This window comes from Coturnix japonica, chromosome 1 (genome assembly GCF_054131305.1).
Source record: "Coturnix japonica strain WE chromosome 1, WE-NBRP24, whole genome shotgun sequence".
In the NCBI taxonomy this organism is placed as follows: Eukaryota; Metazoa; Chordata; class Aves; order Galliformes; family Phasianidae; genus Coturnix; species Coturnix japonica.
This window is the reverse complement of record NC_140663.1, coordinates 179,373,282-179,396,280: the sequence shown is the minus strand read 5'-3', so window position 1 is coordinate 179,396,280 and position 22,999 is coordinate 179,373,282. Positions and strand designations below refer to the sequence as shown.

At 51.8% G+C, this 22,999-nt stretch overlaps 4 protein-coding genes and 2 long non-coding RNA genes across 6 annotated transcripts; all 6 read left to right on the top strand.

Moving 5' to 3' along the window:
* The first annotated feature begins 2,091 nt into the window (after positions 1–2,091).
* LOC146762953 (rho GTPase-activating protein 33-like) lies at positions 2,092–5,326 on the top strand. Its single transcript, XM_085543726.1, has 8 exons — positions 2,092–2,157; positions 2,676–2,691; positions 3,226–3,369; positions 3,804–3,906; positions 4,064–4,196; positions 4,698–4,780; positions 5,143–5,250; positions 5,308–5,326. Exons 1-8 carry the CDS (start codon positions 2,092–2,094, stop codon positions 5,324–5,326), a joined length of 672 nt encoding a protein of 223 aa, XP_085399852.1.
* A 758-nt stretch (positions 5,327–6,084) lies between these two features.
* LOC146762952 (rho GTPase-activating protein 32-like) lies at positions 6,085–7,611 on the top strand. The gene is made up of 3 exons (XM_085543651.1): positions 6,085–6,341; positions 6,705–6,853; positions 7,104–7,611. Exons 1-3 carry the CDS (start codon positions 6,085–6,087, stop codon positions 7,520–7,522), a joined length of 825 nt encoding a protein of 274 aa, XP_085399777.1. The 3' UTR covers positions 7,523–7,611.
* Positions 7,612–8,591: 980 nt separating this feature from the next.
* On the top strand, positions 8,592–9,510 carry LOC146762951 (uncharacterized). The gene is made up of 2 exons (XR_014932336.1): positions 8,592–8,671; positions 9,410–9,510. It is a non-coding gene; the product is annotated as an uncharacterized LOC146762951 (long non-coding RNA).
* A 5,424-nt stretch (positions 9,511–14,934) lies between these two features.
* On the top strand, positions 14,935–17,597 carry LOC146762950 (rho GTPase-activating protein 32-like; the record flags this gene model as incomplete). The annotated part of the gene is made up of 7 exons (XM_085543594.1): positions 14,935–15,028; positions 15,497–15,640; positions 16,075–16,177; positions 16,335–16,467; positions 16,969–17,051; positions 17,414–17,521; positions 17,579–17,597. Coding segments are annotated over 7 exons (684 nt in total), but the record flags the coding sequence as incomplete, so codon positions are not given.
* A 758-nt stretch (positions 17,598–18,355) lies between these two features.
* On the top strand, positions 18,356–19,882 carry LOC146762949 (rho GTPase-activating protein 32-like). Its single transcript, XM_085543515.1, has 3 exons — positions 18,356–18,612; positions 18,976–19,124; positions 19,375–19,882. The coding sequence occupies exons 1-3, from the start codon at positions 18,356–18,358 to the stop codon at positions 19,791–19,793; spliced, it is 825 nt and encodes a 274-aa protein (XP_085399641.1). The 3' UTR covers positions 19,794–19,882.
* A 980-nt stretch (positions 19,883–20,862) lies between these two features.
* On the top strand, positions 20,863–21,781 carry LOC146762948 (uncharacterized). Its single transcript, XR_014932335.1, has 2 exons — positions 20,863–20,942; positions 21,681–21,781. It is a non-coding gene; the product is annotated as an uncharacterized LOC146762948 (long non-coding RNA).
* Positions 21,782–22,999: the final 1,218 nt, after the last annotated feature.

Below are 22,999 nucleotides of genomic sequence, written 5' to 3'. Positions count from 1 at the left end.
ACCAGAGAGGGGAGGGTGCTGTGGGAAGAAGATGTATGTACCGCAGTTTGTGGTGCAAGTTGTTCTAGGAGCAGCTTGTAACAGTGCCCAGAAGGCTTCCTTTTTGATGGGGAGAGGATTAAGTAGGTTATTTGAATGAATCTATTTCCTTTCTGTTCATCTTTCATACTACCTCTCAAAAAACTGTCTGTGGATTCTGTCATGGTTTTGTGCTGTTGCTGTCAATATTCTACATCATAACATCATGTGCAGTATGAATCATTAATTGAGGGTATAAATAGTGGAATCATGTACAAAGGAAAAGGGTTAAAGAGAAAGTAAGTTTATGTGTGGATTCTGTGAATTCTCAAGTAGTATTTCTTGCTAAAGAGAATTAGTGTGCACCCTGGGCTTTCATATGTGCAAAGGATCTTGTAATCATCTCTGTCTGTGTTTCTTTTAGACCCAGAGATGGAGCAGAGTGGAACACAGACTTGGGTGAATCTTCATTCAGGAGCACGAACACGTAATGCTCATCTTAGGTGTCTGGCTGACAACAAGAGCAGAGAGGTCACAAGGTCACGTGCCCATTTTATTTTATTTTTCATTCATGATGCATAGAGGCGTTCCCCAGACAAAGTGAGCATTTGTCGGCTGGACTTTCTAGAAATGACCTAGGCAGTGAAAATGGGATTGAAGCATCCCAAAGAGCCCTGCAAGAGACTGCTGAGAGTTAATCTGGCACCCTCCTTTGGAAACGTCCGGTGTCTGTCAGTTCTTCAGCTGTGCCCTAACACCTCCCATTGCGCTGCCACACCAGGATAGAATTCCAAGCCCACACTGAGTTCTGGAATGTTGTGGTGTTGTGTTGGAATCAGACGTGACCACTTGGTCTTGCCTCCCCGCCTTGTGGGGGGTCATGGTGGACCAGGCTGTTGGCCCTTGGTGATGTCATAAGCGTCTGGAATGAGGGGAGGAGCGGTGCGTTCTGTGCTCCTTTGTGGGTGAGCTAGTGGTCGGAGTAGTTGGTTGGTTTGTTGCTCTTGTGCCTTTAGTGCCTTTAGTGGCTTTAGTGCCTTTTTCTTCACACCATCGTGCGCAGCATCTTGTAGGTAAGCTGAGCCAACGTGGGATGGACGGGTGGGCAGTGAGGTGTTGAGAACTCCTGGCTGTCGGAGCTCACAGCACCGTATTGCTTACTCTTGACCATCAGACGTAATTTTCCCCCGGTACACACGTTCCAAAGGGGGTATCCGTAAAGGTGGCACCCGTTCGGTGCTTCTTCCGTCGTCGTCTTTACTTAGTTGTGGAAGCATCGTAAAGTTGCTGGGAGGACAGGCATCACGTAGCCTGAGACTCAGCATGTCTTGCAGCAAGGGGATGGGACGGTTGTGCTGTGTGCGTTATTCCATGGCTGTCTTAGCCCTGCTCGCTGACCTGCTCTTTCTCTCTCCTCTCTTCACCATCCGCCCACTGCCTCGGTGCAGCTTTTGCTCTCATTACATCTGAGCAAAGCGACAAGGAACTGCTGCAGGTAGCTTGAGGTGATCTCACTGCCAGGTACGTGCCATGTTTTGTCCCCCTTCATGGTTTTGCCGCAGGGCATGCGAGGGTAGTTCTGAAGAAGTGTCCCCATACTGTGCTGTGTGAACAGAGAAAACAGAAGTGTTTCTGCTCTGTTCCAGCTCTTCACACTTGCTGTGATGGGTGTTGCGTGCAGTGGGATCAGCCGCGAGCCTGAGGTGGCGGCGACGGAGGTACAGTATGAAGCCCTGGCTGGTCTTTGTTCCCTGTGTTGAGCCAGCAGAGGGAGCTGCACATGTACTCTCCTGCAGGAAAGAATGGGCCAAAAAGGGCCTGGCCACCTGTCTGCACCAGTGCCACTGCTGATTAGTCTGGGTAGAGAGAGATGCATCTTTGCATGGCCTGGCAATGCACGCCAGGAAGAGAAACAACTGTGATGAGATGTGCAGCTCCTTCTGAAGTGCTCCCGACAAGGATGGAGCGCATTTGCTGCAGCTTTCTCTGCAGATGTGCTCCTCACCTTGAAATCCTCCTGGTTTGTCCTCAGCTCCTGACCAAGGCTTGTGCTCTGTTTTGCAGGCTGATAACATGCGGAAGCCACAGCTGGAGCGTGCGGTGTCATCTCTTAACGTTCCGGCGATTGCGGCAGCCCATGTTATTAAGAGCCACGTCGCCCAGGGGCCGGATGAGCTCTCCCTGGAGGTAAGCAGTTCCAGGCGTTCCTTGTTGTCATGCACGGGAGAGTAGTATAGGGTGTGAACGCCTTTCGAATACTCTCAAGACTCCTTCAAAATGTCTCCCTTGCTGTCAAGCTTGAGGATATTCTGCAGCAAAGAATCAGGCAGTTATTTGAGCTGTGCTTTCCTGCCAGCTGTGCTGAAGCTGGGATTGATGTTTCAATCTCTTGCAGGTTGGAGACTTGGTGTGCATAGTTGCTATGCCACCAAAGGAGCTGAGCCCCTGGTGGAGAGGCAAGCGTAGCTTTGAGGTAGGCACACGTTTCCGACTAGAGAGCACAACTTGAGTAGAGTCAGGAATCTCAGACTGGAGCTGCTCTGCCTGCACAGGACGGCTTCTAGACGCAAGCAGTTGCCCTGTGTCGGTGTCAGAGGACCTTCCCTTTGGTGCTGAGCTTGGGCTAATGCCCACCTGTCTTTTTGTTCTTGTTCCAGGTCGGGTTTTTCCCTGGTGAGTGCGTGGAACTCATCAGCGGAAAAGTTCCCGAGTCCCTTGTCAATTCCTTGCCAAAGCCAGGTACGTGTTTTACATTTGACAATGCGGATTAATAAAATGGGGACACAGCTTGGCTTTCAGGGGTTTTGTTAATGCCCGAGATGAGCAAGCTTAGCAAGAGGACTGCATTAAGCGGAACACGCAGAGATCTGGCCCAATCTCACTGTGTTTATTCTTGGGCATGGGGAAGTCACAGAATCCTCCTTGAATGGCTTGGGATTGGAAGGGGCCTAAAGGATCCTCAGGCTCCAAGGCCCCTGCCTCAGTCTGGGTCGCCAGCCTGTGCATTTAGCTGGAGATGAGAGCAGGCTGTATGGGGCCCCTTCTGACCTGGCCTTGGGCAGTTGCAGGGATGGGGAAAACCGTTCTTGCGTGTCCTTGTTCGGAATGTTCTTCCTGTTGTTACGTGCTCGGTCGAATGTGTTATGATCGGCCTCGTCCAACCGATCCAAGCCTGAAATGAACTGGTTTCTTTGTTTTGTTGTGCAGTGCTGAAGAAACGGGGCAAGCTCAGTACCTTCCTTCGTTCCTTGGTGAAGGCCCGCCCCAGGAGAGCAACGGAGCCGGAGCCAACGAAGGAAGGGGTGTTTGGCTGTGACCTGGGGGAGCACCTTCTCCGCTCTGGCCGTGATGGTAAGGAACAACCCATTCCTGAGATCTTTCTCCGTTGGGCATCTAAAGTTGAAAGGGAGATCATATCCAGAAATTGTTTCAGCCTGAAAACGTAGGAAGGCTTCTAGCCACAGAGAGCATCCTGCATCCTTTCCCTAGCTCTTCTGGATGTGAGATTGGATTCTTCCATTCCCCAGGGAGCTGTGATGGGACTTGCAGTGTCTGTGGCTTTGCCAGAATTACTTTCTCCAGGCTGTTGATAGGTCGTGGCATTTCTGGAAAGCCAAGAACGCGTCTCTGTGCACTATCCTCACAGCTGTCTCTGCCAGCCTTCTCCTGTAAGGAGGAAGCAAGCGGTAGCCCGGCTGGGCTTAGAGGATGGGATGTGAGAAGAGCACGGCCTGAACCAGGACTTAAGTAAGAAGCTGAGCTAACCGCTGGCTCTTGTTCTGTAGTCCCCCAGGTCCTCCTGAGCTGCGCTCAATTCATTGAGGAACATGGTGTGGTGCGGGGGATATACCGCCTGTCCGGCGTGGCATCCAGGATCCAGCAACTACGGTAAGAGTGCTGCAACTGACACAGCTGTCAGTAGGGGCCCGTGCCATGCTGCAGGCGTTCAGAGGAACCTCTTCCTTTTCTTGACTGTATGTGTGTCTTTGGACTTGTTTTCCTCTTTCTCAAAGCCCTCTGCCCAATTCTGTGTCCTTCTCTGCAGCCATGAATTCGATACGGAGCAGGTTCCCGAGCTAAGCGTCCGAGAACTTCACAGCGTGAGCTCCCTGTGCAAGTTGTACTTCAGGGAGCTCCCGAACCCTCTCCTGACCGACCAACTGTATGACAAGTTCTCGGTAAGCTCAGGGCAATGTCTTGGAAATGACACATACCTGTTCCCTGGGCGTCCTGGCTGGTGGTTGCAGCAGTGCCCCAGTTCTGAGGTCTTCTTTCTGTTAGCCCCATGAGGCATGCCTTTGCCACATCCTGCCTCTCACTGATGCCACTTGTGGTGGTGCCAGGAGGTGCTTATTTAAGCTATTCACAATGCTTGTGAGAATTCCCTTTCCTTTGCTGTTCCCCAGCTATTGGTAGAATGGGGTTAATAGCAAAGTGGACTTGGAGAGGAATGCCTGCTGCGAGGAGCTGTGCTGTGCAATCAGGCAGTAAAGCCCCCAGAGCTTGCACTGCTTGACCTCAACGACACAGGCTGTGTGCCACTGTGTTCCCCTGATGCCTCTTGGAAGGCATCGAGTCTGCCTCGGTGCTGACCACCAGCGCGCTGTCCCCATGGTTCCCAAACCTGTGGCAGCTCTCCAGCCTGACTGGTGTCTGAATCCCTTCCTGCCTTTTTCCAGGACGCTGTTTGTGCTGCCACAGAGGAGGAGCGGATGCACAGAATGCAGGAAGCCATCCAGCAGCTGCCCGCTCCTCACTACAGGTCAGTGCTGCGCTCGGTCTGCTGAGCTCAGCCCTGCTGCCTTTCAGAGGGCAATGATGCGATTCCAGGTGTTGCCTCACACCTGCAACATCATGCCTGTGCACGCTGAAGCGGCTGAAGGCTGCATTGGGTCAATGGATTGGGTCAGTTCCTTGGCACGGGGGTACGATTGGTGCAGCCAATGGCTGCGGCTGTGCTTTGCAGGGCTTGGTACTGCAGCGTGGTGCCATTGGAAACGTTTTATCTACTTCATATTCAGGGACAGTAGCAATGACAACCACTAGCATGAAGTGAGGTTTGTTTTGTGCACTGCAGCACCGCTTGCTTTTTGGTGCTGAACATCTGCCTCTCTTGTTTTCCAGGACGCTGGAATACCTGATGAGACACTTGGCATCTCTAGCCAGGAACAGCTCCGTCACCAACATGGACGCTAAGAATTTAGCGATAGTGTGGGCTCCAAACCTTTTAAGGTAAACTTCTTTTTCCGTTTCAACGCCATGCTTACTTCTGCTCTCTCCCAACCCCAGGGGCACAATTTCTAGATGACAGTTTCTGCTCTCATGTTTAGATGGGTCTATTGTGTCCTTGAACTTCCTTGAGAATTTTGTCAGTGGCATTGCTGATGGCCCACTGCGGAAGTCTCCAGAGCCCAGTTTGACAGTTTTTCTCTGCAAAAATTCATACTTGGGGAAATGATCTTGGGGAAATGACTTGTAAGATCTGCCTTTTCTTCAGATCCCAGCAGAGCCAGTCAGCCTGCGCCAGCGGAGAAGTTGCCTGTATGGAGCTGCAGACGCAGTCGGCTGTTGTTGAGTTCATCATAAGCCACACAGACGTCATCTTCTGCTCCAAATCCACACCAGCCGTGGGAGAGGGTGAGCATCTTCCTCCATTAGCTTGATCTTGATCTGACATCTTGATCCAATCCAGGCCTTCTCTAAGACCTCTGAAAATGCTCTAACTGTCGAGGAGACAACAGGCTTCTGGGCTTAGATTAGAATATGGCACCCTGTTGCTATGTCCTTAGTGTGTCCAAACCCAAACCTTACATGGAGAAAACTGTCACTGCTGTTAAGATGTTTTGCCAGCAGGTGATGCATGATTGAAGTGTGGCAGCGAACCTTTCTGAGTTCCCTGCCCACTAGTTTTAATAGGGTTTTCGTTTGCCTATTTTGATACATTGAGCTGCTCTTAATTGTGGCTGTGTCCTTTGCCACGAGCATACCTCTAAGCACATGGTTAGTTTGAGCTCCTCGTCTTCCAGTGTCTCGGATAAGCAAGTCTGAGAGAAATGCAGAACTGGGATGGCTGTGCTGCTGCTGTCTGATCCTCCCTCTTACCTGTGGTTTTCCCTTGCAGGGCACAGTTCTCTGGCCGGGCTAAAGTCTGTGTGGGTGTCTCCTCCTGCCACGAAGCTGCTCACCGTGCAGGAGGCACAGGCTGAGAGAAACGGCCAGAGCAGCTCTCCCACTGTGACACAGAGCAGCGAGATAGAAGAGGAGGAAGCCCCCGCAGTTGTACAGGGGAACTTCCACACAGTAATTGATTTTCCATCTAAAAGGTAAAGAGGACTTCCCTTTCCAGCCCCTATCATCATTGGTCGGTTGGGTTTTATTGGTTTAATTTTTGTCCATTATATATATATATGAGCCTGCCAGCTCCTGTCCTGTCCTGCTGTGGAGCCTTTGCTCACATGCTCCACATCTTGCTTGACATGGTTGAGAGAAATGTAGCCAGCAGGACTTGAGGGCGGAGCTGTAGGAATGGAAGCGTCCTCTGCTGTTTGAAACAGAGCGCGTTTCTAAGCTGTGTTTCAGCAGAAAGCAGGCAGTGCCAGGAACGGGCAACTGTTGTCAAGGGCTCGGAGCAGCTCTTCCTTCACCCTACACCACGACTGACAGCATGCTCTGTTTTCTCTCTCCAGAGCAAGTTCTCCCAGAAAGAGGATGGAGTCATCGCGCTGCGGCAGTTGGTGTTCCTGCCTCTGCCTGCAAAGACCATCACCTGTGGCCGAACACCAACTGCAGCGCAGTGCCAGGGAGCCATCAGAAGCAGAAGTCGTGGTCCTGGCAGGTAAGAGTGCAAATCCAGCTTTCAAAACACTGCTTGTGAGCAACACAGCTAGAATTCATGCTTTCAGTGGGCTTGTACCTCCTTCACGAGGAGGATCCTGCACGAGGATCACTTTCAAGACAGTGACACTGTTGTTAGAAGCCTATTTGCTTCTGCCCACCACCCATACATAGCCAAATGTCAAGAACCTCTTCCATGATTCATCTTGCGAACGTTCGACACTAACCGCTGTGCATCTACTCCTTCCTAGGTGACTCCAGCCCTCATGTACCCCGAAGACTCAGGGCATGTGACGATGATGCATCCTGCGCTTCCATCAATGGAGAACTCATGGGAAGCACAGGATGCTGCAGTTCCAGTGAAAGCCTTCCATATGACAGCAGTGATCAAGAGAAGAACGTCATCGAAGTTCAAGCCCTCATTCATCCCATCCCTGCTGAAGCTGCTGACCTGAGCCTGCCAGACACCACAGGCACCAGCCTGGACCCAGTGCTTCTGCAGTGCAGCCCAGCCCAAGCACAGCCTGAATGCCCCAACAGCAGCAGCACCATGCAGGCTCAGGTCAGCGACACAGAGGAGATGACGAGCCCCTTGGAGGGGGGCATAGAATCAGGCCACCAGGCCCAGGCTCCAAGTAACAGCAGGAGCTCTGAGCCACTCCCTCCTTAACAACAGAGGATGAGTCCCATCTTAAAGCCTGGACCTCTCACGCCCTCCTTTGTCCCATTGAATAAAGGCACGCTCGTGCTCAATCAACACTTTGGCTGCATTCCAAGTCTTCATTCACAGGGACTGGGAAGAGTGCAAGAAACAGCAAGGCAGCTCAGCTTGCAACGCTCTGGCTGTGGGGTGCGTGCAGCAGAGCTCTGGATGTGTTCACATTTTGCCTGACTTTGGGATGCCTGCAGTGAGAGCTCTGCTACCATTTTTTATGGCAGCAAATAGTCTCTAGCATCCTGGATACTGCTCATGAAAACTGCAAGCCTCCTGGCTGTGGCTTTGTGATGCTTTTCAGTGCTTTTTTTTATTGCTTTTTGGATGCTCTTCAACGCCGTGGCTGCTCCCTGACACCTCTGTCCTCCCACCGTGTCCATTCCTGGCTCCCACCTGTGAGCTGTCCCTGCAGATCATCTCCAGCCCTGCCATCATCGCGCTGCGGCAGGAGGAGCTCACCCTGACCAACATCAGGCAGTGCTGCCTGCCTCTCTCACTCTCTTGACCAAGTGTAACTACACTGTCGTGGAGACAAATGCTTTCTGTCACATCCTCTATCTCTGCAGACATTTACTGGTAGGCGGCTCTTGCAGAAGAAGATTCAAGCAGCACAACCTTTTGCTCAGCTACAGCACATGAATGCTACCAAAGCAGAAACAACCCACAAGCTCTGGGTCTGTTTTTCTTACGAAGGCATGCACCGACAGCGTTTGATGGTACCCACCATCCTTGATTTCCTTCCCTGCTTCTTGTCTGATGGCACTGCTGAGCCAGGAACAAGCTGCCCAGTGTGGCAGAGAATGGTGCAGAGCTGTGCTGGAACCTCCTCCCCTTCCTCTGCTGCAGCTTGGTGTGCAACCTCACCCACTTCTCTGACAGACCTGCTGATCCCACGCATGCCATTGGGATGCTCTGGCACGGGATGTGCCTCCAACCCAAAGCTCATTCCCACCTCCCAAGGAAAAGCAAAGCAACCCAAGCATCTCCAGAAAAACTGCCCAGCAGACAGCAGGGAATGCAGACAGCTTCTGGCTGCTCCCCTGCACTCCCGTCCTAAGTAAGAGGCCCCACGAGGACTGGCTGGGAAATCAGTGCATGACACACGTGAGTGTGCACAGCATTGCACAAAGCAGTGGGGTTCCATGAGTTTGTGTGTTTGTGTGTATTTGTGCACCAATGGTGTTGCACACACATTTGTGTCCATGAGTGTACAAATCAGTGGGGTTGCTCAGGTGTGTGTAGGTCAGTGGGTATGTGTGTAAGGACGAGCCTGCACGTATATGTGCGTGCACAGGGGTGTGCAGAGTGTTGGAGCTGCGCAAGGACATTGTGGTACCGGTGTGTGTGTGCACTTTGGGAGTGAAAGGAAGGGGCTGCACATGTGGCTGTGTGTGTGCGCACAGGGCTGCACCAAGGGATGTGGTTGCATGAGTGTGTGTGAGCACACGGATAGTGCGTGGATGCGGTGGCACAATTGTGTGTTTGCACAGGGGTGTGTGAGGAGTTGGGTTGCACACAGGTGGAGACAAAGGGATGTTTTGTGGTATTTGTTGGCACATATGTGTTCCCAGGGATGGTTTGCACGTTTGTGAATGCTAAGGAGGGTACAAGATGCGTTGCGTGCATGAGGGTGTGTAGAAGGGGCAGAGCATTGCACATGTGTGCATGTGCACGTGGATAGGCGGAAGGCTGGGGTGCGGGCTGACCTCTGCTGAGGTGAGTGAGGATTCACGGTGTTGCTCATTGGTAGATTTGTTCACACTGAGTGCTAACAGGGAACTCGCACACCCTTTATGTTTCAGCTGTGCCAGCACTGTGATCCCTTACTGTGATCTCTTGCAGGAATCAAGCGTAGAGCAAAAGGGATGTTTGGGCCAGGTGACCGCAGGAAGGCTGGCTGTTTTAGATGGTGGCAGCTGATGGAAACAGGTGCTCTGGAGACAGTTCAGCTTTTAACAGAAGTCGGGGGACCTGCAGCAAGAACGACTAGGTTCTTGAATGGCTTCTAACATGCACTCTGAGTAGGTCTGTCCTGCTGTGCCATCTCTGCTTCGTTTTGATGAAAGCATTGTATACAACCGCGTGTTGGGCCTGTTTTCCTCTGGAAGGAAGAATTTTAGGTGCAGTTCTCAGTGAGAACGTCTGCTAGGATTTCTGTGTAAGTTAAATCTGAACTAACAGAAGGAGTGCTGCAGGGAAGGGCCCTGCCTCTGCCAGTAAGTTCCTTCTCAGCTCTCCACGACGGACCCCACTGTGGAGATGAGTGTAAACGAGGGCAGTTCAGAATCATCTCTTGCCAGCTTGATGTGCTGGATTTTGAGCTTGTGAAGCCTGCTCTGTCTTTCTGTGGTGTTTCCTTCTGTTCTAAAGGAGAAGGGCAGCATGGTGACTTTTCTCCTGCGGCTTGCAGCTGCACTCCTTGGCACAGCGCTTTGCTTCCAAGCAGCAGATTATTTTGCAGACTGGGGGTGTCTCAGATTCAGCCTTCTATTCCTCTAGTCTGAGAATCATTTTATTTTGAGGAGGAAAGAAAGAATGTGGTTTAATCATAATGACAGTTGAGTGTTAGCACAGTGAGGTGAAGGAGGGCCCCAGAAGCAAATTTGGTGCTGTTGAAGCACTGTGCGATGAGAAGGTGGGAGGTAACACGTGCTGGCAGATGTGGGAACTACTTTGGGATTGAGGTGTGGAGGAAAGGAAAGGCGATGACGGAGCTGATGGCAAAGAGTTTCCTGGAGAGGCTTGGTGCTTGCTTGGGGATGGATCTGATCAACTTCTTGTGTGCTGGTGTCCAGTTGGGCTTTGGAGAGCAGTCTGCATCCCAGGGTCTATCTGGTTAACTCATGCTAACGGCATGAGTTTCATGAGGGCCAAGTGTCGGGTCCTGCATTTTGGTCACAACAACCCCAGGCAACCCTACAGGCTTGGGGAGGTGTGGCTGGAAAGCTCCCAGAAGAAAAGAGACCTTGGTGTGCTGATGGACACTCGGCTGAATATGAGCCAGCAGTGTGCCCAGGTGGCCAAGAGGGCCAATGGAATCCTGGCTTGTATCAGGAATGGTGTGGTGAGCAGGACTAGGGAAGTCATCCTGCCTCTGTGCTCGGCATTGGTGACTGGAATAGGCTCCCAAGGGAGGTGGTTGAATCGCCATCCCTGGTTGTATTTAAGAGCCATTTGGATGTGGTACTCAGGGATATGATTTAGTGTAGGGCTTTTAGAGTTAGGGTACTGGTTAGGCTGCGGTTGGACTTGATCATCTTCAAGGTCTTTTCCAACCTGAGTAATTCTACAATCCTATGGTAGGACCGGGGCTTGGGCCAGACCAGGGCAAATCCAGAGACAGGAGTCCAATGGATTTGAGACCTGACTTGAAGCCTGTGGGCATCACCCAGGACTTGGGGTGAGAGGATGAGGCGTAGGAACAAGAACCTCTTTGGTCCGTATTAGCTCCTGCCGTTCCCTTTTTTGTGGGGATCAGTGTGGGGTATTTTTGTGTAAAGAACTGACTCATTGTGCAGCCTGTGAATGAATTCATTCTCACCTGCTGATTGGTGCTCTTCTCTAGATGGAGCTGCAGTGGAAATGGACACTTGTGGTCTGATGTCCGGCCCCCTCCCACATGCTCTGATCAGTTGAATTAGCAAGACCTGGCTCTTGGTTGGTGAGTTGGCTTTTGTTGGCTTGGAGACACGTCTTCCAGTTGCACCTCGTGTCATATCTGTTGTGTTGAGCTCTCGAGCTCCAACTGCAACTGGGAATCTAAGTATTAACACAGAAGGAGTAGCTTAGATCTATGTTTACCTTGATTGGAAATGCAGTGCCAAGGGCTGCACACTGTTATGACAGCTCTGAGAGTATGGAAAAGGTATCTGCTGGGTGAGCGCTTTGCTGGGTGAGCATCCCCCTGCTGAAGAGCAGGCAGCTGTTGTGTTTGTAGACAGAATCATCCGTGGGGATTGGAGGCGTTTCCAGCCTTCCAGCTCTTGGCTGTTGCTGTGAGAGTAGAGCTTCCTGCCCAGAGAGAACGAGCAGCAGAAGGGATCCAATGAGAGCAGCTTTAGAAGCTTTTCAGACAAAGCAGGTGGATCAGGCTGTGGCCTGTGCCTGTGCTTTGGAGTGAAGCCAGCAGGCTTTACTTCAAGCAGAATGAGCTGTGGGTGCAGCGTCCAGCAGTGCAAGTGGCCAACAGCTGGAGACAGCATCACCTTGAGCAGCACTCTTGAGGGAAATGCTCAGTGTGAACGAAGGCCACGAAGAAGAGAGTAGCTTGTGGCTGTGTTCACAGGGTAAGGTTTTCCTTCCTGAGCTGTTACCTCTCAGGTGCTGTGTGAGTCTTCTGCAGTGTGCCTACAGCTGTGCGATGTGCTCTGCAGGAAGCGCTGATGTTGCGCTTGCAGCCCTGTCTTTCATGTCTCGTGTCCAATTACACATGTTGTTTGAAGCACCACCTTAGAGGCAGCCTTGATTTCTGCAGCCCCGAGCTTTGTGCAACGAGAGCTCTCCTGCTTCTCGCTGTGATGTGAGACTGAATGGAAGGCCCTGCAGAAGTCTGGGTAGGTGATGTCAGTTGCTGTTCCCTTCACCACCCGTGCTGGGAAAAGCAGGAAATGGGACTGGGGGACATCCCGGCAGTGGGATCCCGCCTCAGCAGAACTGAATGGCTGTTCTGATCCACGTATTTTAACCTGAGTGAATCTGACACTAACCAGAGAGGGGAGGGTGCTGTGGGAAGAAGATGTATGTACCGCAGTTTGTGGTGCAAGTTGTTCTAGGAGCAGCTTGTAACAGTGCCCAGAAGGCTTCCTTTTTGATGGGGAGAGGATTAAGTAGGTTATTTGAATGAATCTATTTCCTTTCTGTTCATCTTTCATACTACCTCTCAAAAAACTGTCTGTGGATTCTGTCATGGTTTTGTGCTGTTGCTGTCAATATTCTACATCATAACATCATGTGCAGTATGAATCATTAATTGAGGGTATAAATAGTGGAATCATGTACAAAGGAAAAGGGTTAAAGAGAAAGTAAGTTTATGTGTGGATTCTGTGAATTCTCAAGTAGTATTTCTTGCTAAAGAGAATTAGTGTGCACCCTGGGCTTTCATATGTGCAAAGGATCTTGTAATCATCTCTGTCTGTGTTTCTTTTAGACCCAGAGATGGAGCAGAGTGGAACACAGACTTGGGTGAATCTTCATTCAGGAGCACGAACACGTAATGCTCATCTTAGGTGTCTGGCTGACAACAAGAGCAGAGAGGTCACAAGGTCACGTGCCCATTTTATTTTATTTTTCATTCATGATGCATAGAGGCGTTCCCCAGACAAAGTGAGCATTTGTCGGCTGGACTTTCTAGAAATGACCTAGGCAGTGAAAATGGGATTGAAGCATCCCAAAGAGCCCTGCAAGAGACTGCTGAGAGTTAATCTGGCACCCTCCTTTGGAAACGTCCGGTGTCTGTCAGTTCTTCAGCTGTGCCCTAACACCTCCCATTGCGCTGCCACACCAGGATAGAATTCCAAGCCCACACTGAGTTCTGGAATGTTGTGGTGTTGTGTTGGAATCAGACGTGACCACTTGGTCTTGCCTCCCCGCCTTGTGGGGGGTCATGGTGGACCAGGCTGTTGGCCCTTGGTGATGTCATAAGCGTCTGGAATGAGGGGAGGAGCGGTGCGTTCTGTGCTCCTTTGTGGGTGAGCTAGTGGTCGGAGTAGTTGGTTGGTTTGTTGCTCTTGTGCCTTTAGTGCCTTTAGTGGCTTTAGTGCCTTTTTCTTCACACCATCGTGCGCAGCATCTTGTAGGTAAGCTGAGCCAACGTGGGATGGACGGGTGGGCAGTGAGGTGTTGAGAACTCCTGGCTGTCGGAGCTCACAGCACCGTATTGCTTACTCTTGACCATCAGACGTAATTTTCCCCCGGTACACACGTTCCAAAGGGGGTATCCGTAAAGGTGGCACCCGTTCGGTGCTTCTTCCGTCGTCGTCTTTACTTAGTTGTGGAAGCATCGTAAAGTTGCTGGGAGGACAGGCATCACGTAGCCTGAGACTCAGCATGTCTTGCAGCAAGGGGATGGGACGGTTGTGCTGTGTGCGTTATTCCATGGCTGTCTTAGCCCTGCTCGCTGACCTGCTCTTTCTCTCTCCTCTCTTCACCATCCGCCCACTGCCTCGGTGCAGCTTTTGCTCTCATTACATCTGAGCAAAGCGACAAGGAACTGCTGCAGGTAGCTTGAGGTGATCTCACTGCCAGGTACGTGCCATGTTTTGTCCCCCTTCATGGTTTTGCCGCAGGGCATGCGAGGGTAGTTCTGAAGAAGTGTCCCCATACTGTGCTGTGTGAACAGAGAAAACAGAAGTGTTTCTGCTCTGTTCCAGCTCTTCACACTTGCTGTGATGGGTGTCGCGTGCAGTGGGATCAGCCGCGAGCCTGAGGTGGCGGCGACGGAGGTACAGTATGAAGCCCTGGCTGGTCTTTGTTCCCTGTGTTGAGCCAGCAGAGGGAGCTGCACATGTACTCTCCTGCAGGAAAGAATGGGCCAAAAAGGGCCTGGCCACCTGTCTGCACCAGTGCCACTGCTGATTAGTCTGGGTAGAGAGAGATGCATCTTTGCATGGCCTGGCAATGCACGCCAGGAAGAGAAACAACTGTGATGAGATGTGCAGCTCCTTCTGAAGTGCTCCCGACAAGGATGGAGCGCATTTGCTGCAGCTTTCTCTGCAGATGTGCTCCTCACCTTGAAATCCTCCTGGTTTGTCCTCAGCTCCTGACCAAGGCTTGTGCTCTGTTTTGCAGGCTGATAACATGCGGAAGCCACAGCTGGAGCGTGCGGTGTCATCTCTTAACGTTCCGGCGATTGCGGCAGCCCATGTTATTAAGAGCCACGTCGCCCAGGGGCCGGATGAGCTCTCCCTGGAGGTAAGCAGTTCCAGGCGTTCCTTGTTGTCATGCACGGGAGAGTAGTATAGGGTGTGAACGCCTTTCGAATACTCTCAAGACTCCTTCAAAATGTCTCCCTTGCTGTCAAGCTTGAGGATATTCTGCAGCAAAGAATCAGGCAGTTATTTGAGCTGTGCTTTCCTGCCAGCTGTGCTGAAGCTGGGATTGATGTTTCAATCTCTTGCAGGTTGGAGACTTGGTGTGCATAGTTGCTATGCCACCAAAGGAGCTGAGCCCCTGGTGGAGAGGCAAGCGTGGCTTTGAGGTAGGCACACGTTTCCGACTAGAGAGCACAACTTGAGTAGAGTCAGGAATCTCAGACTGGAGCTGCTCTGCCTGCACAGGACGGCTTCTAGACGCAAGCAGTTGCCCTGTGTCGGTGTCAGAGGACCTTCCCTTTGGTGCTGAGCTTGGGCTAATGCCCACCTGTCTTTTTGTTCTTGTTCCAGGTCGGGTTTTTCCCTGGTGAGTGCGTGGAACTCATCAGCGGAAAAGTTCCCGAGTCCCTTGTCAATTCCTTGCCAAAGCCAGGTACGTGTTTTACATTTGACAATGCGGATTAATAAAATGGGGACACAGCTTGGCTTTCAGGGGTTTTGTTAATGCCCGAGATGAGCAAGCTTAGCAAGAGGACTGCATTAAGCGGAACACGCAGAGATCTGGCCCAATCTCACTGTGTTTATTCTTGGGCATGGGGAAGTCACAGAATCCTCCTTGAATGGCTTGGGATTGGAAGGGGCCTAAAGGATCCTCAGGCTCCAAGGCCCCTGCCTCAGTCTGGGTCGCCAGCCTGTGCATTTAGCTGGAGATGAGAGCAGGCTGTATGGGGCCCCTTCTGACCTGGCCTTGGGCAGTTGCAGGGATGGGGAAAACCGTTCTTGCGTGTCCTTGTTCGGAATGTTCTTCCTGTTGTTACGTGCTCGGTCGAATGTGTTATGATCGGCCTCGTCCAACCGATCCAAGCCTGAAATGAACTGGTTTCTTTGTTTTGTTGTGCAGTGCTGAAGAAACGGGGCAAGCTCAGTACCTTCCTTCGTTCCTTGGTGAAGGCCCGCCCCAGGAGAGCAACGGAGCCGGAGCCAACGAAGGAAGGGGTGTTTGGCTGTGACCTGGGGGAGCACCTTCTCCGCTCTGGCCGTGATGGTAAGGAACAACCCATTCCTGAGATCTTTCTCCGTTGGGCATCTAAAGTTGAAAGGGAGATCATATCCAGAAATTGTTTCAGCCTGAAAACGTAGGAAGGCTTCTAGCCACAGAGAGCATCCTGCATCCTTTCCCTAGCTCTTCTGGATGTGAGATTGGATTCTTCCATTCCCCAGGGAGCTGTGATGGGACTTGCAGTGTCTGTGGCTTTGCCAGAATTACTTTCTCCAGGCTGTTGATAGGTCGTGGCATTTCTGGAAAGCCAAGAACGCGTCTCTGTGCACTATCCTCACAGCTGTCTCTGCCAGCCTTCTCCTGTAAGGAGGAAGCAAGCGGTAGCCCGGCTGGGCTTAGAGGATGGGATGTGAGAAGAGCACGGCCTGAACCAGGACTTAAGTAAGAAGCTGAGCTAACCGCTGGCTCTTGTTCTGTAGTCCCCCAGGTCCTCCTGAGCTGCGCTCAATTCATTGAGGAACATGGTGTGGTGCGGGGGATATACCGCCTGTCCGGCGTGGCATCCAGGATCCAGCAACTACGGTAAGAGTGCTGCAACTGACACAGCTGTCAGTAGGGGCCCGTGCCATGCTGCAGGCGTTCAGAGGAACCTCTTCCTTTTCTTGACTGTATGTGTGTCTTTGGACTTGTTTTCCTCTTTCTCAAAGCCCTCTGCCCAATTCTGTGTCCTTCTCTGCAGCCATGAATTCGATACGGAGCAGGTTCCCGAGCTAAGCGTCCGAGAACTTCACAGCGTGAGCTCCCTGTGCAAGTTGTACTTCAGGGAGCTCCCGAACCCTCTCCTGACCGACCAACTGTATGACAAGTTCTCGGTAAGCTCAGGGCAATGTCTTGGAAATGACACATACCTGTTCCCTGGGCGTCCTGGCTGGTGGTTGCAGCAGTGCCCCAGTTCTGAGGTCTTCTTTCTGTTAGCCCCATGAGGCATGCCTTTGCCACATCCTGCCTCTCACTGATGCCACTTGTGGTGGTGCCAGGAGGTGCTTATTTAAGCTATTCACAATGCTTGTGAGAATTCCCTTTCCTTTGCTGTTCCCCAGCTATTGGTAGAATGGGGTTAATAGCAAAGTGGACTTGGAGAGGAATGCCTGCTGCGAGGAGCTGTGCTGTGCAATCAGGCAGTAAAGCCCCCAGAGCTTGCACTGCTTGACCTCAACGACACAGGCTGTGTGCCACTGTGTTCCCCTGATGCCTCTTGGAAGGCATCGAGTCTGCCTCGGTGCTGACCACCAGCGCGCTGTCCCCATGGTTCCCAAACCTGTGGCAGCTCTCCAGCCTGACTGGTGTCTGAATCCCTTCCTGCCTTTTTCCAGGACGCTGTTTGTGCTGCCACAGAGGAGGAGCGGATGCACAGAATGCAGGAAGCCATCCAGCAGCTGCCCGCTCCTCACTACAGGTCAGTGCTGCGCTCGGTCTGCTGAGCTCAGCCCTGCTGCCTTTCAGAGGGCAATGATGCGATTCCAGGTGTTGCCTCACACCTGCAACATCATGCCTGTGCACGCTGAAGCGGCTGAAGGCTGCATTGGGTCAATGGATTGGGTCAGTTCCTTGGCACGGGGGTACGATTGGTGCAGCCAATGGCTGCGGCTGTGCTTTGCAGGGCTTGGTACTGCAGCGTGGTGCCATTGGAAACGTTTTATCTACTTCATATTCAGGGACAGTAGCAATGACAACCACTAGCATGAAGTGAGGTTTGTTTTGTGCACTGCAGCACCGCTTGCTTTTTGGTGCTGAACATCTGCCTCTCTTGTTTTCCAGGACGCTGGAATACCTGATGAGACACTTGGCGTCTCTAGCCAGGAACAGCTCCGTCACCAACATGGACGCTAAGAATTTAGCGATAGTGTGGGCTCCAAACCTTTTAAGGTAAACTTCTTTTTCCGTTTCAACGCCATGCTTACTTCTGCTCTCTCCCAACCCCAGGGGCACAATTTCTAGATGACAGTTTCTGCTCTCATGTTTAGATGGGTCTATTGTGTCCTTGAACTTCCTTGAGAATTTTGTCAGTGGCATTGCTGATGGCCCACTGCGGAAGTCTCCAGAGCCCAGTTTGACAGTTTTTCTCTGCAAAAATTCATACTTGGGGAAATGATCTTGGGGAAATGACTTGTAAGATCTGCCTTTTCTTCAGATCCCAGCAGAGCCAGTCAGCCTGCGCCAGCGGAGAAGTTGCCTGTATGGAGCTGCAGACGCAGTCGGCTGTTGTTGAGTTCATCATAAGCCACACAGACGTCATCTTCTGCTCCAAATCCACACCAGCCGTGGGAGAGGGTGAGCATCTTCCTCCATTAGCTTGATCTTGATCTGACATCTTGATCCAATCCAGGCCTTCTCTAAGACCTCTGAAAATGCTCTAACTGTCGAGGAGACAACAGGCTTCTGGGCTTAGATTAGAATATGGCACCCTGTTGCTATGTCCTTAGTGTGTCCAAACCCAAACCTTACATGGAGAAAACTGTCACTGCTGTTAAGATGTTTTGCCAGCAGGTGATGCATGATTGAAGTGTGGCAGCGAACCTTTCTGAGTTCCCTGCCCACTAGTTTTAATAGGGTTTTCGTTTGCCTATTTTGATACATTGAGCTGCTCTTAATTGTGGCTGTGTCCTTTGCCACGAGCATACCTCTAAGCACATGGTTAGTTTGAGCTCCTCGTCTTCCAGTGTCTCGGATAAGCAAGTCTGAGAGAAATGCAGAACTGGGATGGCTGTGCTGCTGCTGTCTGATCCTCCCTCTTACCTGTGGTTTTCCCTTGCAGGGCACAGTTCTCTGGCCGGGCTAAAGTCTGTGTGGGTGTCTCCTCCTGCCACGAAGCTGCTCACCGTGCAGGAGGCACAGGCTGAGAGAAACGGCCAGAGCAGCTCTCCCACTGTGACACAGAGCAGCAAGATAGAAGAGGAGGAAGCCCCCGCAGTTGTACAGGGGAACTTCCACACAGTAATTGATTTTCCATCTAAAAGGTAAAGAGGACTTCCCTTTCCAGCCCCTATCATCATTGGTCGGTTGGGTTTTATTGGTTTAATTTTTGTCCATTATATATATATATGAGCCTGCCAGCTCCTGTCCTGTCCTGCTGTGGAGCCTTTGCTCACATGCTCCACATCTTGCTTGACATGGTTGAGAGAAATGTAGCCAGCAGGACTTGAGGGCGGAGCTGTAGGAATGGAAGCGTCCTCTGCTGTTTGAAACAGAGCGCGTTTCTAAGCTGTGTTTCAGCAGAAAGCAGGCAGTGCCAGGAACGGGCAACTGTTGTCAAGGGCTCGGAGCAGCTCTTCCTTCACCCTACACCACGACTGACAGCATGCTCTGTTTTCTCTCTCCAGAGCAAGTTCTCCCAGAAAGAGGATGGAGTCATCGCGCTGCGGCAGTTGGTGTTCCTGCCTCTGCCTGCAAAGACCATCACCTGTGGCCGAACACCAACTGCAGCGCAGTGCCAGGGAGCCATCAGAAGCAGAAGTCGTGGTCCTGGCAGGTAAGAGTGCAAATCCAGCTTTCAAAACACTGCTTGTGAGCAACACAGCTAGAATTCATGCTTTCAGTGGGCTTGTACCTCCTTCACGAGGAGGATCCTGCACGAGGATCACTTTCAAGACAGTGACACTGTTGTTAGAAGCCTATTTGCTTCTGCCCACCACCCATACATAGCCAAATGTCAAGAACCTCTTCCATGATTCATCTTGCGAACGTTCGACACTAACCGCTGTGCATCTACTCCTTCCTAGGTGACTCCAGCCCTCATGTACCCCGAAGACTCAGGGCATGTGACGATGATGCATCCTGCGCTTCCATCAATGGAGAACTCATGGGAAGCACAGGATGCTGCAGTTCCAGTGAAAGCCTTCCATATGACAGCAGTGATCAAGAGAAGAACGTCATCGAAGTTCAAGCCCTCATTCATCCCATCCCTGCTGAAGCTGCTGACCTGAGCCTGCCAGACACCACAGGCACCAGCCTGGACCCAGTGCTTCTGCAGTGCAGCCCAGCCCAAGCACAGCCTGAATGCCCCAACAGCAGCAGCACCATGCAGGCTCAGGTCAGCGACACAGAGGAGATGACGAGCCCCTTGGAGGGGGGCATAGAATCAGGCCACCAGGCCCAGGCTCCAAGTAACAGCAGGAGCTCTGAGCCACTCCCTCCTTAACAACAGAGGATGAGTCCCATCTTAAAGCCTGGACCTCTCACGCCCTCCTTTGTCCCATTGAATAAAGGCACGCTCGTGCTCAATCAACACTTTGGCTGCATTCCAAGTCTTCATTCACAGGGACTGGGAAGAGTGCAAGAAACAGCAAGGCAGCTCAGCTTGCAACGCTCTGGCTGTGGGGTGCGTGCAGCAGAGCTCTGGATGTGTTCACATTTTGCCTGACTTTGGGATGCCTGCAGTGAGAGCTCTGCTACCATTTTTTATGGCAGCAAATAGTCTCTAGCATCCTGGATACTGCTCATGAAAACTGCAAGCCTCCTGGCTGTGGCTTTGTGATGCTTTTCAGTGCTTTTTTTTATTGCTTTTTGGATGCTCTTCAACGCCGTGGCTGCTCCCTGACACCTCTGTCCTCCCACCGTGTCCATTCCTGGCTCCCACCTGTGAGCTGTCCCTGCAGATCATCTCCAGCCCTGCCATCATCGCGCTGCGGCAGGAGGAGCTCACCCTGACCAACATCAGGCAGTGCTGCCTGCCTCTCTCACTCTCTTGACCAAGTGTAACTACACTGTCGTGGAGACAAATGCTTTCTGTCACATCCTCTATCTCTGCAGACATTTACTGGTAGGCGGCTCTTGCAGAAGAAGATTCAAGCAGCACAACCTTTTGCTCAGCTACAGCACATGAATGCTACCAAAGCAGAAACAACCCACAAGCTCTGGGTCTGTTTTTCTTACGAAGGCATGCACCGACAGCGTTTGATGGTACCCACCATCCTTGATTTCCTTCCCTGCTTCTTGTCTGATGGCACTGCTGAGCCAGGAACAAGCTGCCCAGTGTGGCAGAGAATGGTGCAGAGCTGTGCTGGAACCTCCTCCCCTTCCTCTGCTGCAGCTTGGTGTGCAACCTCACCCACTTCTCTGACAGACCTGCTGATCCCACGCATGCCATTGGGATGCTCTGGCACGGGATGTGCCTCCAACCCAAAGCTCATTCCCACCTCCCAAGGAAAAGCAAAGCAACCCAAGCATCTCCAGAAAAACTGCCCAGCAGACAGCAGGGAATGCAGACAGCTTCTGGCTGCTCCCCTGCACTCCCGTCCTAAGTAAGAGGCCCCACGAGGACTGGCTGGGAAATCAGTGCATGACACACGTGAGTGTGCACAGCATTGCACAAAGCAGTGGGGTTCCATGAGTTTGTGTGTTTGTGTGTATTTGTGCACCAATGGTGTTGCACACACATTTGTGTCCATGAGTGTACAAATCAGTGGGGTTGCTCAGGTGTGTGTAGGTCAGTGGGTATGTGTGTAAGGACGAGCCTGCACGTATATGTGCGTGCACAGGGGTGTGCAGAGTGTTGGAGCTGCGCAAGGACATTGTGGTACCGGTGTGTGTGTGCACTTTGGGAGTGAAAGGAAGGGGCTGCACATGTGGCTGTGTGTGTGCGCACAGGGCTGCACCAAGGGATGTGGTTGCATGAGTGTGTGTGAGCACACGGATAGTGCGTGGATGCGGTGGCACAATTGTGTGTTTGCACAGGGGTGTGTGAGGAGTTGGGTTGCACACAGGTGGAGACAAAGGGATGTTTTGTGGTATTTGTTGGCACATATGTGTTCCCAGGGATGTTTTGCACGTTTGTGAATGCTAAGGAGGGTACAAGATGCGTTGCGTGCATGAGGGTGTGTAGAAGGGGCAGAGCATTGCACATGTGTGCATGTGCACGTGGATAGGCGGAAGGCTGGGGTGCGGGCTGACCTCTGCTGAGGTGAGTGAGGATTCACGGTGTTGCTCATTGGTAGATTTGTTCACACTGAGTGCTAACAGGGAACTCGCACACCCTTTATGTTTCAGCTGTGCCAGCACTGTGATCCCTTACTGTGATCTCTTGCAGGAATCAAGCGTAGAGCAAAAGGGATGTTTGGGCCAGGTGACCGCAGGAAGGCTGGCTGTTTTAGATGGTGGCAGCTGATGGAAACAGGTGCTCTGGAGACAGTTCAGCTTTTAACAGAAGTCGGGGGACCTGCAGCAAGAACGACTAGGTTCTTGAATGGCTTCTAACATGCACTCTGAGTAGGTCTGTCCTGCTGTGCCATCTCTGCTTCGTTTTGATGAAAGCATTGTATACAACCGCGTGTTGGGCCTGTTTTCCTCTGGAAGGAAGAATTTTAGGTGCAGTTCTCAGTGAGAACGTCTGCTAGGATTTCTGTGTAAGTTAAATCTGAACTAACAGAAGGAGTGCTGCAGGGAAGGGCCCTGCCTCTGCCAGTAAGTTCCTTCTCAGCTCTCCACGACGGACCCCACTGTGGAGATGAGTGTAAACGAGGGCAGTTCAGAATCATCTCTTGCCAGCTTGATGTGCTGGATTTTGAGCTTGTGAAGCCTGCTCTGTCTTTCTGTGGTGTTTCCTTCTGTTCTAAAGGAGAAGGGCAGCATGGTGACTTTTCTCCTGCGGCTTGCAGCTGCACTCCTTGGCACAGCGCTTTGCTTCCAAGCAGCAGATTATTTTGCAGACTGGGGGTGTCTCAGATTCAGCCTTCTATTCCTCTAGTCTGAGAATCATTTTATTTTGAGGAGGAAAGAAAGAATGTGGTTTAATCATAATGACAGTTGAGTGTTAGCACAGTGAGGTGAAGGAGGGCCCCAGAAGCAAATTTGGTGCTGTTGAAGCACTGTGCGATGAGAAGGTGGGAGGTAACACGTGCTGGCAGATGTGGGAACTACTTTGGGATTGAGGTGTGGAGGAAAGGAAAGGCGATGACGGAGCTGATGGCAAAGAGTTTCCTGGAGAGGCTTGGTGCTTGCTTGGGGATGGATCTGATCAACTTCTTGTGTGCTGGTGTCCAGTTGGGCTTTGGAGAGCAGTCTGCATCCCAGGGTCTATCTGGTTAACTCATGCTAACGGCATGAGTTTCATGAGGGCCAAGTGTCGGGTCCTGCATTTTGGTCACAACAACCCCAGGCAACCCTACAGGCTTGGGGAGGTGTGGCTGGAAAGCTCCCAGAAGAAAAGAGACCTTGGTGTGCTGATGGACACTCGGCTGAATATGAGCCAGCAGTGTGCCCAGGTGGCCAAGAGGGCCAATGGAATCCTGGCTTGTATCAGGAATGGTGTGGTGAGCAGGACTAGGGAAGTCATCCTGCCTCTGTGCTCGGCATTGGTGACTGGAATAGGCTCCCAAGGGAGGTGGTTGAATCGCCATCCCTGGTTGT